The 17775-nt window shown below is 35.5% G+C and overlaps 1 protein-coding gene across 1 annotated transcript; it reads right to left on the bottom strand.

Moving 5' to 3' along the window:
* Positions 1-3: 3 nt before the first annotated feature.
* LOC115447732 (fibroin light chain-like) lies at positions 4-8999 on the bottom strand. The gene is made up of 7 exons (XM_037447721.1): positions 8945-8999; positions 4944-5008; positions 4149-4341; positions 3375-3518; positions 2015-2103; positions 1399-1543; positions 4-347 (listed from the first exon to the last, which is right to left on the bottom strand). The coding sequence occupies exons 1-7, from the start codon at positions 8978-8980 to the stop codon at positions 252-254; spliced, it is 768 nt and encodes a 255-aa protein (XP_037303618.1). The 5' UTR covers positions 8981-8999; the 3' UTR covers positions 4-251.
* Between the last annotated feature and the right edge of the window lie 8776 nt (positions 9000-17775).

The raw sequence follows: 17775 nt of genomic DNA, 5'->3' as shown, positions 1-17775 counted from the left end.
ATATTTTCAATAGAAAACCGGATACATCTTTATTTATATAATCTTTACCGAAATGAAAGTCAGGTCGTTATATCCTTGTAAAGTACAATAATGATATAATTATATACATTTAAAATTTTATGTTGTCGCAATTAGAATAAGTCTAAATGTGTAAATATTATTTAGAATACCAAAACTAATACATATTTTGTTATATGGAGCTAAAAAGAATATTTGTTTAACATTCATATATATTTTATTGATATGTTTGTTTATAATTGAATTCTTTCGACTGCCCGCAGAAGTGCTTTGTTGGCTGAGGCGGCGGCAGCAGATGCGTCGTACCCGCTAGCGACAGCTCTCAATAACTAAAAAAAAACACAAATTAATGACGTTCATTATACAATAAAAGATAAATGATAGGTAATCATTATCAATTTTCTGAGTATTTTAGCAAGTTTGAAAGCTATTTGTAGACCGTCAATTTCACACGAAAAGAAAAAAGTGACAATTAACAACTGTGAAAACATAAGGTTCTCTGAGTACTTCGGTGACTTAATACTACAAACAAGTCTATTCGTCACAAAACCTAAAGCAATAAATGACCTTCCATCAGCTTATGAAAATTAGATTAGCCTATCACGATGACTTCGATTTTCTGACTAAACTTTACACAATACGACCTCACCTTAAAGAAGGGTTTGTAAAGTCAACCAACAACACTAAGCCGGTTGAGCTGTTGGCTGATAAAATTTCCGATTTCCTACAAGTTATCAGTCGCTCACGGGCGTGAAGTATTCCCATGAATGGCGGCATCAGCCGTTCGACACCGTTTGCACTTTATGTTCGACATTTTATATGTTTAGAGATCACGAAGTTTATATTCAGAGGTAAATAGACTGATCACGTAGGTTTTTTCCGTCGTGGTCTAAATGGGTCAACTTTTAGTATATATTTGCATAATATAATGAAGTAAAATAGCTAGGTTATCTAGAAAACCGACGAGCAATAAGTTTGTTGCCTTTTGTGTTGAATGAATTAAGTAAACGCACAAATGAAAATTCCTGCTTTTCTAATCCCTATTTAAGACTAGCTGCTGACATGATTCTATTTTTGTGTAAGTTTACAGGCCGTGAATATCATAGTTGATCCACATATTAAAAAATCACTGTTATCAGTGTTAAATAGCACATATTATTTACAGAGGTGAGTTCTTTGCTTCAAAATCGTGATAAGATTGGCAAATCATAATTTTTATTTATAAATTAATATGAAATAACGAAAAAAACGTTTGACACAATTCGTTTTCGATACTTCAAAAATATTATAATTTTTTAAGATAACTTATTATTGAAGGTAGAAGAGGATTTTTTCTTTCTTTGTATATGACGTCTTGGAAGGTTTCTCTAAGATACTCACGTTAGATGTGGATTCTCCAGCTGCTTCCAGCACCTGGGCTACTGGTGGCAGCGACAGGGCGGTGATGGTAGCTCCTACGTTGTTGCTACGACTGTTAAACGCGTAGTAAAGGCGTTTGGCTGTGCAGTATTGTTCATGGACGAGGCTGGAAGACAAAATATTAAATAATTAGTAATTCAAATAAATAGTTTACGCGAATTGACATTAAAATAAAACTATTTTGCCCATTTGCAGATAGTAGTATATTTTTAATGGCCCCTAGTTTTAGAAATAAGCACGTTTAAATTTAATGGCAATATTTTTACATTCATAGTTCATTCCAGCAGCGTAGCTTGGCATAAAGGAGCCCGTGTCTTAATTTGTTGGCGTGGCGTGTTTGGGTGCCCGTTTAGTTTAATATAGGTAGGACATTGGATAGCGGCGATCATACATACGTAGTAGAATATTTAGCATTGATAAAATCTTCCGGTAGGATTCCGATGAAGGTGGAATGAATGAAGGAACGCACGTTTTCCGTTAAGACGTTATGTTTGGCTTAATCAATTAATCGTGAAACGTATTTGCTTTGTTGTATCAAGAATCAATATTTCTTACTTAGGTGTACATTTATCGTTACCTCGAAGATGAGCTGGATAAGATGGCGTCCCAGGCAGCTTCGAATTGGTAAGATCTGCCTGATCCTAAGCAGCCTCCAGAGGGTCCAGTCTAACAAAGAAAAACATCATTTTTATATTTATAGTTTCATAAAAACAACCAGTCAAGAAAGGAGAAGGCCCCGCTATCTAAGTATATAAGTTTAAATTTGACAAACTTAACTTAGCTGTTCGATCTCTATAGACGGTTATTGAACCAACCGCAAATAATAAGTTTGTGATAGTAAATTATTATTTTTTTGTAATTAAAGTACATATTTCCAGTTTTTATTTATTTATTCACAGCTGAAAGAGACCTGAGTACTTGTCATTCTTAGAAAAATGGTGCTCACAGACAGACGGATAGAGAGAGGGACAACAAAGTGATCCTTTAAGGGTTTCTTTTGAGGTACGAAACTCTAAGAAATTTATTTTAAATTAATTATATATTTTGTTCTGAAATATCATTATTTTTTTATTCAGTTAAGACCAAAGTATCATAATCTATTATTATGAAGCATCGAAACAGCAAACATGGCACAAAATATTGCTACAAGTTATCACTCTAGCACGTTTAGATGCAATATGAAAAATTGTTTCACACGAACCCAAAAACGTTTCGCTCACATTTCCAATTAATCTCTGTCGCTGTGGCGTGAGAAAAATCATCAATATCAATACCAATGGGGATGCAGTGCAAATGGTTTAGTTTATAGACAACGTTACCACTGGATGATGTATGACCTATCGCTGGAATGATTTATGGTGCTGAATACTGCAATTGCTAATGCACTGTTGCCTCTATATGGAAATCAATTTTGCTTACGTAATTAAGTTGGTGTATTCCCAAATTTAGAGGTATGATAGGTATATCAACTGAGATTCGAATATAATAATAATAATAATAATATCAGCCCCGTATTATATACTTGCCCACTGCTGAGCACGGGCCTCCTGCACTACTGAGAGGGAGGGATTAGGAATGTGGGAATAAAAATAAGTTGCTACGTGTATGTGAGAGTATCATTTAAGAACAGATGATTGGCTTGACTGATTCCTTTTCGTTTACGAATTGCGTTTTTAACTATCAAGACAATGTTTGTATCAAATTATAATTGTGAAAAATCGCCAGTAAATACGGAAAAGATGTGAAAATATTTATTCGTATCGTTTAATTCCTTTATCTATCGGAATTATTAGAAATTTTCACTGAAATGTCTTAGAATTATGTGATATACAATTCAAATTGCACAACAAATATAACATAAAATCTTGTATTAGTGATACATAGCATATTCTAGAACAAAATCAGTTATTCCTCAACTGTCCATGATAATTACTTACAGAGAAGCGGACGGAAGCCGGATTGGAAGCCAGCTTGACGATGAGCTTCAGGTTGCTGGCCAGCTGACGGACGAAGTTGTACAGCACTGAACGGAAACCGGAGAAGTTACCGCTCTTAACGCCTGCTGCGTAAGCGTTGATCAACTGCAGGAAAGTAGTAACAAATTAAGAATTTATTTCAAACAATATCCTTATATTGTGTTAATAAGATATAACTAAAAAATGTATTTTTAAAAATATACTGTGTAATTGAAATACATGGGTTTACATACAAAATATATTTCAATAGTTTATTTTGTATGGACCTTATCCTTCAATCATGAATTAGGCTTGAACCCGGTTCAGTCTTGATGTATCTAACAGAAGGCAAGTAAGGAATATAAACCTCTTTTTATAATAGTATAATCAAAATATTTATTATAACATTATGTTGACCAGCGACAAACGTCGCATCTTATGTTGCAAAAGGCAAGTAAGGAATATAAACCCTTCTTCATAGTAATGTAATCAAAATATTTATTTAAAATTAGGTTGATCAAAGAGCAACGTTGCATCTTATGTTGTGCCAATAGTCGCCACAATTATGTCAGCTTGACTGTGCGTGTTTAATTGGACATAAAAATATATAAATTATCAGTTACCTTACACAAGCGTGTTTACTATAACATCGCTTTTCAATAATTGATTCATAGGCTTGGCAGGGGCCCTGGCATTACTATACCCTAGGCAATAGGGTATAGTTGCTTGCAACTTCGAAGGCAAAAAAAAACTCACAGCAGCAGATGCGCAGGAGTCGCCAGGGATGCCAGTAGCAAGATCAACGAGGACTCCAAGGGTTTGTCCAAACGCGAGGGCCTGGCTGCGCGGGTCACGTTCAGAAAGGTCCTTGAGAACTGCTTGTAGGTTCAGGATGTGGATGTTGACATCGCCGCCATCGATCAGACCGAAGGCGCGTTCGGTCAGAGAGCTGTATATTGAATAACGAGTAATATGTAATCTAGAGCGGCGATAGCCTAGTTGGGTGTGGAACGGACTGCCGAGACGAATGTCCGCAGGTTCAAATCCCAAGGGCACACACCTCTGACTTTTCTAAAAAATCATGTGTGTATTCTTTGTGAATTTATCGTTCGCTTTAACGGTGAAGGAAAACATCGTGAGGAAACCTGCACATCTGAGAAGTTCTCTATAGGAATTTCGAAGGTGTGTGAAGTCTACCAATCCGCACTAGGCCAGCGTGGTGGACTAAGGCCTAATCCCTCTCAGTAGTAGAGGAGGCCCGTGCTCAGCAGTGGGCAAGTATATAATACAGGGCTGTTATTATTATATTTTATTATTATATTTAATTTAGAAAGAGAGAGAAATAATTTAATGAGGCCGTATTAAGTGGCTTATTTTTCAATTTTTTTATGATTTATCCTTAAAATACACTTTGTATGGAATTCTAGATATAAAAATAGTTATTAATATTTAAATCTTAATGTAATGAAATATCTATCTCTTCATTCTTTTTACCTTTACAAGTAAATTAACATACATAGTTCTCTTCTAAATAATTCAAAATACACTTACTTAGAGCGAGGCAGTTCGTTTTCACTGTATTCGTTGAGAACAACCGATGGAGCGGCAAAAGCGCCCTGTAAAACAAAATAAGGAACTTTAAATAACAGTGTATGAACACTGTTGTTGAACGGTTCTGAATCCAGTATACTGGTTATCATTACACTTCGTTCAATCATTCGTTCATTCATTCTAACTATCTATTGCATAGCCGTAGTTTAACATTTAAAGCATCGGAATGTTTGCCGGCAAACATGACAATTACATGACATTACGCGTGTCACCTTATTATGTGGTATATAAGGTTATATTCCCGTGACACACGTAAATGTCATGTAGCTGTCATGTTTGCCGGCAAACATTCCGATGCTTCATAGAATAAACATCTTTTGTAGTCATAAAGAGTTGTAATTTGAAATAATCGTATTCTGGACTAGCCAGCATAAGTTAATGATTGTAAAGTCTTCATACCGAAATAAATTGACGGAATTTAGATCGAATTGAAACCGAATTTTCAGTTAATCGTACCCTAAATTATGACGCCATTACCGCTCTATTGTCTGAGTTGTGGCCATTGTATAAGGGAAGTAATGATTTGTGGAGTTGTCATGCGCGCCAATAAACAAAGAAAAATTTACTCTATAATAATTGTTTTGCATCACCGGGAAACAATAATTATTTTGTGGCTCATGTGTGTGGCCTAATCGTGTTAACCGGTTTTTCAATAACTAGAAATATAATTAATTTTCGGATTTTATTGTGTTTTTTTTTAATTAAAGTGCAGGTAGATATTGTAAGGTTGACTTTTCGGGCTATCTACACCCCGGTCTGCGACCAGAAAAGTTGCAAAATCTTCGAAACGCCGGGACAAAACTATAATATAAACATCCGGCATTTTTCCTTATTCATGCATGCCCAATATTAGCGGTGGTAACGGGTATGTGGTTTAATTTAGTAACGCAATGTCAAAATTACCCTATTTATACAGTCTCTTACAAAAGTAGCCGTACAAATGAAAATTTTAAAAACGCCTGTGCATGTCAAATTTAATTTAAACATCTTCCTTTTGTGTGAAATAAAATCCCTTTTATTTTATTTTTGTACAGAAAAAAATGAGATCACAAAAGTGTACAGGCGATTTGAAATTTTTGAATTTTTCAGCTACATGTAAGCGATTAACATATGATATTTTTTATTCTATATTTATCTTAAGAGGCTTTAATTGCACAATTGAATACCATTCCCTGGCGTTATCCATTCAATATGAACAAAATTCGGTCACCCCCATTCTCTAACAAAATATTAACATGACAGTTATTCAGTGCGCAGTGGATTACCGCTGTCACGGCGCAAACAGCGTTCATACATCAGCCAGGAGGATTTACTGCGCCAGCCACTTCGGTACATCGCTTGTTTCGGAAAATTAAATTGTTATATAACAATCATGTATTAATCCGACGATCCTAGTTTAGAGTGAACGGACTGCCAATTCGCAGGTTCAATTATCTTTTTCGTTTCATTAACTTTGAAACAGCGTCTATTAAGAAGTCGCCGCCGTTCGCCGATCGGACTCATCGTGCATCCAATATAATGTGACATGATTTGGCGCACTTCGATTCTGTTGACACTAGACTTTATAAAGCAGCGAATAAGAAACGGCGATAGCGTAGTTGGGAGTGGAACGGATTGCCGAGACGAATGTCTGCAGGTTCAAAACTCATGAGCACGCAATTATGACTTTTTTAAAGTTATGCTAGTATTCTTTGTAAATTATCGCCTGTTTTAATAAAGAAAAGATCATGAGGAAATTCTAAAGTTATGAGAATATTCTTTGTGAATTATCGCTTGTTTTAATGAAGAAAGACATCGTAAGGAAAGCTGCATAGATACCTGACAAGTTCTCTATAAGAATATTGAAAGTATGTGAATTCTTCCAAATTGCATTAGGCTAGTGGACTAAGATCTAATCCCTCTCAGAAGTAGAGAAGGCCTGTGCCCAGCAGTGGGACAGTATATAAAACAGGGCTATGTCATTAGTATACCCATAAATATTGTTAAACAGAAGGTCACTGGACACTACAATAAATGTTAAGTTAGACATTTGAGTGGGAAATAATATCCTTCCATGCGGAACTGTTTTTTTTATTAAATAAATAAAACTTCCAGCTAACATTAAATTTGTACGTTCAAAAATGTTTGTTTGTTTGTTAATTAAGCATATAAATGATTTCGTATACTTACGCGAATGTAAGACACTAAAATCAAACTATTGTACGGATTTCATATCGGTTTTTATAAATTTCTCCCGACGTTTCGAAAACTGCTTTGTAAAATGTAGGTATAACTTAAATTTTTCGGATGACCAACACCTTAACTACATAAACCTAGATTTTGTTTAAAAAGTGCTTCACAAATAGTCGAAAAAGTTGTTTAAACTCGAATACGGACGAAAAATTATCACGCGTGGTTACATAAATATGTTTTCTGATATTCGAAATACTTTTAACATAAATCGATTACTATTTACAATTCCGTGCAACTCAAATTGTCATAAAGGCGTGCATCACAGAATAGTGGCGCAAATCGCACGTCACTCAAACGCAGGTGCGGTTTCAATTTTACGCGCGCCGATTTCGCAGAGTGGCGTGTCCATACATACGTAATGCGAGGCACGATATCACCGTCAAGTTTCAACGATTGCATCCGCTGTATTGTCAGGATAATTGTTTTGTTTGGTCTTTTGATTTTGTCTTAACTATTATTATTATTTTTTTATTGCTTTGAATGACGAGACGAGATGGTAAGTGATACGACTGCCCATAAACAGTAGAAACACCATCCAACACCTTGAATTACAAGGTATTGTTTGGTATTCCACTGCGCTCGCCAACCTGACACATGAGATGTTAAGTCTCATTATGTCAACTTCTCAATTGTTACACTGGCTACAATGTCCTTCAAACCGGAACACAACAGTGACTACACACTGTTGTATGTCGGTGGAAATAGACATTGCAGTGGTACCTACCCAGGCGGACTCTCACATATCAGAGACCTAAGACCAGTATTCGGGTTACAGTCCAAAATTAATCTAAGTTAGTTTAGTTTAGCTCGCACAACAGATATTTTACATGATGATGAGTTTCTAGCTGATGTCGGGCGACTAGAAACTGGGCAGGCATATTTAACTCGGACTGAGACTGGGTGTCCAGTTGTGTTACTGCCCTTTGATGCGCTCTCAAGTCAATTTTATTCATTAAAGTTCGAGGGTTCTTTGGGCACAATACACAACCAATGTAATTATAATTAATGTCCACAATTAAACAGACCTTTAGTTGCTCTCTTTTTATCTATTTAATTTATACATAGTTGTGTGCAGTGTGCAAATTATGTAAGATCAGAGGGCCGTATACCGTCTAGAGGCTATATCCGTCTATTTGCATTTGTGGACGTTCTAATTGAAGAATAGGTTTGATAGCCGTATAAGTAAAAGAGTCAAACTATTACCTGTTTTACTATACGGCTATTGAAGCTGTCTTCCGATTAGAAAGCCCGTACTTGCAAAAAGACGGACATACCATCGTAGATGGAATAGGGCTTCCTGACTATAAACAAAACAATGTTCTGTGTGTAGTTTTCTCCATGCAAACTAAACTTTAGGTTAGTTCTTGGACTGCAACTGGCGTAAAGAGATTAGGCTGAGATCTATTAGAGTGGTTGTTGACAGACTTCTGCTAGTTTGTCTTAGAAACTTCGATGCAGTCAACATGACAAACCTAGAAGACGCGTTTCTAAGAGTTAATATGGCGAGTTTTCTACCGTATGTAACGAAAATTCTTCCCTAGTGGGTAATAAAACTTATTGGTACACTTTCACCAAACCTTTAGATAATAAATTATAAGATACACTAATTTAAGAAACAAAATCGTTTGAATAGAACACCAAAAAGTTTAGTATAAGCAAGATGTCGCAAAAATATTTAAAAAAAGAATTACAAAAAAAAAAAAACTTACCGCGGCAACGAATAGCACCAGTACGATAGGCTTCATTTTAATGGTCCTATTTTGACCACCCGGTATATACTATACACTACTTCGCAATTTTAGAACCACTATATATACACAATAGTACAATGATATAAAATGCATCTGTTCAAACACCCTTGTTTGTGAAGCACGCTGTATACAAACATATTCGTAGGACTTATGATTCTATTGTAATACGCACAAGGTTAATAGTCTAATGCATTGTTTGATAGGCATGTGATTTAGAACAAAGGGATTAATTGATTTGTTTGTTTTAATGTAAAGATATAGTACAATGTGAAATTAAGACATTATTTGTATAGATTTAGGCAAATATCATATGTTATGGTATAATGTGAAGGTGTTATTCTGATTTATTTGCTTGGTTGGTTATATTAAAAGGTTATTCAAAACTTCATTTAGTACGCAAAGAAAAACAATTAAAATCATGTATTTTCCGTACAAAACATAAAACTTGTTAGGATTGTACAACCAGGGCCCTTATTCTGTATGATAGTGTAAACGCGTAACGCGGTCGTGTCATGTTATCTTCGAGAAATGTGCGTGGAATGGTATTCTGTAAGCCAAATTTCTATAGTCCTAAACATGATGCGTTGTGTTACGTACTTGTTACGCACTGTCAAAATAACGTGCGGGATAGAGAATAAGGCCCCTGCATATTAATGCTGTCAGTTTATTTCATCAGATATGAGATAAAAAGGCGGCAATGAGTTGTCGATATTTTTCAACTGTCAAACGAATGCATGCAGACTTTTCAGGGCGACTTTAATGGCTATGAAATAAGGTTTATTTTTGTTAATACATTTTTACAGCCGGACAATAACATGGTTAAAATTAAAACATCATTAACTGACAATGGCTAGAATTTAAATTCTTAACTTGTGGATAAGTTGACAGTATCTTCTCTAATTAAAATTGTTAATTTATTTGAAGACACTATTAGTTTCATATGAACAGCGTGTAATACCACGATTTTGTGTCTTGTGTTTAGTGCAACAGTTGTAGTTAATTATACAATTATATATTATAACACTTAATTCTTGAACGGCCACTTTGTCCTTTTATCTAGTATGGTAATCATAACCTAAAAATAATCTGGATAAGTTTTATTTAGTTCCAGTAAAACGATATTGTAACAGTCGCTGCCACTTAAAAGGCTTCAACTCCGTCATTTCCATTGCAACATTGTTTTCGCAATAAAACTTCTAACTTGGACGGTTGTTCTATGTCATGAAATACATTTCCCCGGGATTTTGAAACAAGGAATCAATAATGGGGATATACTAGGCCGTCGTGGTCTAATACCGTATCCCTCGCAGTAGTAGAGGCCCGTGAAGCCGTTGTTGTAGATTAAGGCTTTATCCGAAGCAGTAGAGGTCCGTGCCCGACAGTGGAACAGTTTATACAGGGGTGATATTATTTTTAATCGATAACAATTAAGGTTCTTGATTCTAATACGTTTGGACGAGATTGAGGATTTAGGAACTCTTTTACATTTCTCAATATTACAATTACATATGTTTACGCGTATGTTAGACATTGAAATAAAACTATTTTTGGGATTATATCGCGATTTTTTATATTAGCATTTTCTCGATGAAAGAGGGTGGTGTGATTGGGAAGGTTGGCAGTGGGTGGTGTTCACCCCCTTTTAAGGAAGGCTGCAGTCTTCGAAACGTTGCGCAAAATTATAATAAATTCTCACTTAGTTAACAAATTAGTATCATATAGTATGATTCACTATTTAATTATGTTAGGAAATGAACACCAGATTATTTTTTATTTCCGTATTCAATTTAAAGAATTGATGTGCAAACTCCATAGAAAGATGTATCGTTTACCGTTGCTTTTGCATAGCAATTCCGCGTGGAATCATGGAGAATACAACTACTGCTCTCTAACTGCCGTGCCGTCATCATTTCGAGTAATAACTACGAACTAAACAGGCAATGGACACTTAAATACTGTTGTTTTACGATCCGTGTATTTCGAGTTATGGGCACTTTGTCAAACCCCAAAATGTTACGTGAGTTAGTGTTACTTTGTCTCGAATGCAATTGAGACGAAATTGGTCTCACGTTAGCAAATCTCAATCCCATGATCTTTTATCCATTATGGGCAGTTTTAGATCGACTTTAATATAGACTTTGTTGTACTAGATACTGTAACTAATTTGGCTTGGCAGTATACAAATTATTAATAAATTAATCGCACCTTTGAACGTATCTTAAGTAGACATTTAATGTATTTAACTATTTGATAAACAACGCTTGAGCTGCCATTTAAGAGCTTGTTCTCAATGGAGTCGGCTCTATTAATAAGTAAATCTCAGCCGCTAAATCCGTCATATGCCGTACTTAAGATCCTATTTAACTAATGTTTACATTTATTAAATATCAAGTATATTAAGATGCTGATCATGATCTGACCAGGTCGCAACAAAACTGAATTGCATCTACTTATATAAATATAGCCCCAAGAGTGGTGTTACTCACGCGCTGTAATACTTTTTGTTGGTAATTATTTGCGCTGTTTTTTCCGAACTTCGACAGCCTGATCAGTTAAGACGGATCACACGTATTTGCGTAATCAGTCGCCCTAAAAATTCTGGTTCATTTCCAACTGAAAGATTATGTAGCATTCTTGATATTAGTATAAATCATTTTATGCCTTCCTGTTTGAAAGGATATTAATGAATTGCTCATATAATTATTCTAGAAAAATCGAACGTCTTACCTCTACTTTCTAACACAGCAACTACAATTTTAAAATATTATTCCCATTTCGCAATAGAGAAACGGTTTTACCGAGTCAGATGTAGATTTATGAAACAACGGTACAATCTACAAAGTATTACTGAAGTCTTACAAAGTCAAATTCTGATTGTAAGGGTGTGGCGTTTGTGTCAGCGGGTTTGGATTATATTTTCTTTATATTTCAGTCTGTGGTTAACTTAGAAGATTTTATAGAATAAACTTACATTAAAAGCAAATAAAATTTTATAAAAGGATTTTTAAAGATTTTATTTGCTGTTTCATGGATTAGGAACGATAAACAGGTATGAAATATACGGCGTAATCATAAAGGCTTTAGGCCCTTAACAATACTTAAGTACTTGTACACCAGTGTTTGTTGGAAAAGATGGGTTAATCTGGTACCTATACAGTCGAATTTTTACCTGGCGAACTGAATGAGAGGATTTCCATACATTCGTAAAAGGAAAAGCGGTAGATTTTACGCTCCACGCCGATTGACGCAAATTCTTTCTAGGCGTTGCTGTGCTAGAATATAATACTTATCACATACATACTTAAACTTAAATGGAACTGGGCTGATCACGTATGTCGTATGCCTGACGAATTTTGGGCCAAGATTGCTACTTTATGGAGCCCTGACACTGCTCGTAGGCGTCGCGGCAGACCAAAGAAGAGATGGCGGGACGAACTGGATTCATATAAAAATAACTGGTTCACTATAGCGCAGGATCGTGATTCATGGAAGGATCTTGGGGAGGCCTTTGCCCAACATTGGGACATTATAGGCTGATACGATACACATACATACACTTACGCATTCCCAAAAGGATAGGTAGAAGCGCAACTGGTCCACCCACTTTCCGCCATGTGTTTCGCCCCATCATGTGGTAGATGGCTAGCGGCTAGCCTTTCACTATATCGAGCAGAAGTTTTAGTCCCCGTGCTTAACAGCAGTAAAAATCCATATCAATTTGCTCGACCCGGGCTTCGAACGCGAGATCTCAGAGCGGAAGTCGTACCACGCATACAATACATAACATTATTTCAGTAAAACTACTTCAAGACAGCTGATAGTGCCGCCATAACCCTCCCAAGTATAGTGTACGGATAAATCTGGAGATAATCCAGGATCCTCGGGGATCTCCTTTGTGATTGCAAACGGGGAGTTGGCAAACAAAGAAACTGAAAGGTAGGAACGAGCGGTGAAATTGTTACTTTGAAGCTGTGCCATTAGCTTCGGCAGTTACAATTGTATTTAGTAGGGTGATACGTAAGGATCTTGAACTCTTATGTTTTATTTTAAGAGGGCTCACGAAGAGTATTATAAATTGCAAAAAATCTTAATTCATTTAAGCGAGAATATAGAATAAATAGTTTATTTGTAATTTCATTGAAATATACGTGGTGAATAAGTGTTTAGGCTATTTCCGAATTACAAAAATCTACTAACGCTATAACATGGAATGAGTAACAGGTCAAAAAACAACTTTGTTTTTGCAAAAAGTTATTAATTTTCCTAATTTTATGTTTTATAACGGTTTTGTTAAATCTCAAGTCTCCTTTGTTAAAGAACACAAAGAAGCCGTATGCAACTTCGGAGTTCTGGTTGAAGGCCATTCCGACCGATGTTTTTGAGCATTTTGATACTTATTAGCGTATTGTTCGATTTGCGACAAATATATGAGAATGTAACTTATTTATTTATTCATTTTTGTTGCATTTTTGTTGCACACAAGTAAAACAATTGAAATAAAATGAGAAAAAACAGTTCAAATGGCGGTCTTATTGCTTTAGGCAATATGTTCCAGACAACCATTAGATGGATATAAAAAGAAAAAAGAGAGGTTAGTCTATTCGATAGAATAATAATGTGAGTTAATAAAAAAATAAAAGAAATTATTTCCATTGATGACCATAAACATACATAAATACACGCATAATATACAAACATAGCATTGTAGATATTGACTATATCACATTAAAATAAGCATATAACTATATACTTATAATGAATTATAGATATTAAATAGGTGTACGGGATAAATTATACATATTATCAACTAGCTTTTGCCCGCGGCTCCGCCCGCGTTATAAAGTTTTTCAGGCTAAAGTTTTCCGTTATAAAAGTAGTAGTTTCCCGGGAGCCTCTCAAACTGTCTCCATACCAAATTTCATCTTAATACGTTGGGTAGTTTTTCAGTTTAACACGTTCAGGCAGACAGATGCAGCGGGGGACTTTGTTTTATAATATATTTTTTAGAACTTTTTAAGAGGAATAATCCCGTCATACATCATTGTTGCATAACTTTAACCGTTTACGCAGCGCACGCAACGGAAGCTCTCAAAACTAATAATTTTCCCCCTTTTTGCAACATGTTTCATTACTGCTCCGCTCCGATTGGTCATAGTGTGATGATATATAGCCAATAGCACTCCAGGAATAAAGGGCTATCCAACACAAAAAGATTTTTTCAGTTCAAACACGGTAGTTCCTGAGATTAGCCATTACTGCTCCGCTCCTATTGGTCATAACGTGATGATATATACCCCATAGTACTCCACGAACAAAGAACTATCCAACACAAAATATTTTTTCAGTTTGAACCGGTAGTTCCTGAGATTAGCCATTACTGCCCCGCTCCTATTGAGTATAGCGTGATGATATATAGCCTATAGCACTCCACGAACAAAGGGCTATCCAACGCAAAAAGAATTTTTCAATTTGGACTGGTAGTTCCTGAGATTAGCGCGTTCAAACAAACAAACAAACAAACAAACAAACAAACAAACAAACAAACAAACTCTTCAGCTTTATATAATAGTATAGATTGGTGTTCAATTAGAAATGTAATTTAAAAAAAAAATATGACGTCATTGTTTTCGCGTGCCTCACTATAACTGCTTATATCTTTTCTTGAGGTTAATCTTTAATCTGTATTAAGTTTCATTGACATTAGTTCAGTAGTTCAGCCATGAGTTGAAAGCGTTGGTAACAGATATTTCGTATTTGTAACATAGCAGGTTATCTTTAAAAAAATGTACCAGCCTTAATACTCCGAAATATATAAAAGTTAAGGGGTGCTATTCCGTCAATAGGGGCGAATTCGTTTTTGCAGTTGCGTTTTGTTCGAAGCATAGCTTCGATAGCCGTATATACGAGATTAAAAAATGCCCTATTTACCTATAGGGGTAACAAAGCAGTGCTTTGATTAGAACACCTTTATTGCCAAAAGACGGATATACCCCCGTAAATCAATATACACACACTCACACATCCACTCACACTCACACTTACACACATGCATACACACTCCGAGGCTCCTACTTCTGCACGTCGTCCACTATAAATTTTTCAACTGTATACTACTACTACTACTACTTTATAAGTTGTGTAACTTTTTGGAAAATAAATTTATTTCTTATTTCTTAAATAGGGCTCCTGACCTTATTCCCTCTATAACTCTTATATTTAACTATAAACTGACCATAAGACAAACGTCGCAATTTAACTAATTTTGAATAGCTGTCAATGAAGAAAATGCTTGCGAGTACGGATTAAAAAACACTAACTATCAAAAGATATGACGTGAAAAGTCCACGAGTGTAAACAATGAATCCAGCGCCCACGTTGATCCCCGAGGCCCGTAATCATTGTTACGTCACGCAAAATAGAAGAGGATTTATTGCGCTTCACAAAATAAATTTTCTTCCGAGTGGCTTTGAATTGAGTTGGAGATAAGAATACGACAGACGCGGATTTGGGATTCAGTTAGAAATGATTTATTTTGATATTGATAAAAAAAATAAACATACATCACGCATTTATCCCTGAAGTGGGTATGCAGAGAGGTAACCAGGGCACTCACTTTTCGCCAAGTGTGTTCCGTCCCATGATGTGACAGGGGGCGAGCCTATCGCCATATCAGGCACAAATTCTAGACTCTGGGTTGATACTATATTGATATTGAAAACTGTAGTTTTTATATTATTATATTAAGAAGGCTGCAGCTTTTATTCCACCACTTCAAACATAACTCATCCCTAATCTTAATAATAATAAGTTTACTCTAGTTTATTTAATTTACTTAGTAGTTTCCTTTTGTTTGCATACTTCGGTCACCTTTTACGCGTCAACATTTACTCTTAGTATCAATTAATTGTTACTTTGCTTCAACAATGTACGTAATATCTATTTAACGATATCCTATAATAAAAAAATACTACTACTCAACTCATCGCACTTACACACATTTCAACCAGACCGTTTATTCCTCAGGGGGACGGCCGAGGCGCAGACGAAAGCATGCTGTGCTTTAGTCCTGCCCCTGTGGAAGATCTGCCTTTCGCTTATTAATAACGCCGCTAAGGAAGACAGACATAGCGAGCCCCTGCCCTTTGCAGGCATACATACATAAACACAACACTATAGCGACTCTTATCATTTATTCCACAATAAAACACAGGACAAAAAAATACGCCGCGGCAATGAAGGCTGCAAAATCTTCGAAACGTCGGTAGTACTAGTATTATTTCCAGATTTTGTTAACCATTTGTAATTGTAGCTCAGAAGTGATGAACAGGGCACATAAATCAACTAATATTTTGGCTTTAATTATTTTTTTCATAATTCGGTCCTGTAAGCTGGTTCCATGCGTAAATTATTTATTAACTCGCTCCCGGACAGTTGCGCGACGCTGTTGCCACGATTTTTTACTTCTCTTTAACTTGAAGGTTGATATCTTTAAATAACTTTTGCTCGGGCAAAGTAAAATACGTAGCTCATGATTAAGCTTTCGGATTTTATGTTTACAGAATATTTTCTTGTCAAATTCTTATTTCTAACTACTATTTAATATATATTTTAAGTTTAATGTTTTTGAGAACAGGCCGGCATAACCGTGTCGATTGACGAGGGAAAATTAGCTTTACAGCCGATATTCTCTCTGGACGTCACTCTACTTACCATCAGATAGAGGAGTCACTTTGGCAGGGGAAAAGTGTGTAGTATGGGTGATATAAAATAGAATTTATAAAAAAAATAATTCGCTTAATAATTTTTTTGGCATTTGACACGCGGCATACAAAAAATCTCGCACAATGATACTGATACTAATATGCACAGAAGTAACGAACACGTCACAAAAATCAACTAATATTGTAGATACTCATAACTTGATACTAATTCCTACTTCAAAGTTGCTATCTTAAAGCAACTCAGATACATAAACACAGACACTTAAAATTACAGTCGTCGGCATTTGCAGCGAAGTTGGGATCCAATTAGGTATTTTCCAAGAAATTGCAGGATGTACCGAGGGACCTAGGAGCGGGCAAGTTCCCGGCTAACTAACCGACTGGATTAGCTCTATTCGAGACGGGCAAATTATCTTACTTGTCACTAACTCAACGTTACGTTTAGGTTCGTCTGATATTTTATATATTGTATAAGTATTATTGAAGTATTTGTAATAGCATATCAAAAATGTGATTTGAATAAAAATACAGTAAAATCCAATCATTAATTATAGTAATACAAGCTTTTGCTCGCGGCTTCGTCCGCGTGAAGGAAATTTTCGTGATAAATTTTTTTCCGACTTACTTGACATGTATCGTATATTATGACCAAATTACACAAAATCATTATAAATTGTAGCCTATGTGTTGTTCTGATGTATAACCAATAGTACTGTAAAGTTTCATCCAAATTCGTTGAGTAGTTTTTTCGTGAAAGAGGAACAAACATACATACAACCATACATCTATCCTCATAAACTTTCGCATTTATAATAATAGTAGGATTATGCTATGTATACGATTAAGCACGGGCGTATTAATCGGAGGCATTTTATTTACTAAGCCTAAATATGAATAATTAAAATATCCTTTCACCGATTTCATAACTTATTTCTTTAAAGCATATTCCCAAACCATACGCAAAGATATCAGGAATCAGTTGGCCGTAATATTTGAATAACATAACAAGAGTTTCTAGGAAATATACCCATAAGATCTAGACGCTTAGGACTTGCTAAATACTTTTAT

The sequence above is a fragment of the Manduca sexta genome, chromosome 7, assembly GCF_014839805.1.
Source record: "Manduca sexta isolate Smith_Timp_Sample1 chromosome 7, JHU_Msex_v1.0, whole genome shotgun sequence".
Lineage (NCBI taxonomy): Eukaryota > Metazoa > Arthropoda > Insecta > Lepidoptera > Sphingidae > Manduca > Manduca sexta.
Note: the sequence above shows the minus strand (reverse complement) of the source record. Positions and strands in the feature narration are given on the sequence as shown.

Bases quoted from the DNA above. Each gene is read 5' to 3' on its own strand.
- LOC115447732 (XM_037447721.1), bottom strand. From the start codon at position 8,980: ATGAAGCCTATCGTACTGGTGCTATTCGTTGCCGCG. The intron at 3,519-4,148 runs GTGAGTTTTTTT...ACTTTCCTGCAG, and splicing joins ACTCCTGCGCATCTGCTGCT to TTGATCAACGCTTACGCAGC. The intron at 348-1,398 runs GTGAGTATCTTA...GTTTTTTTTTAG, and splicing joins CTGGAGAATCCACATCTAAC to TTATTGAGAGCTGTCGCTAG.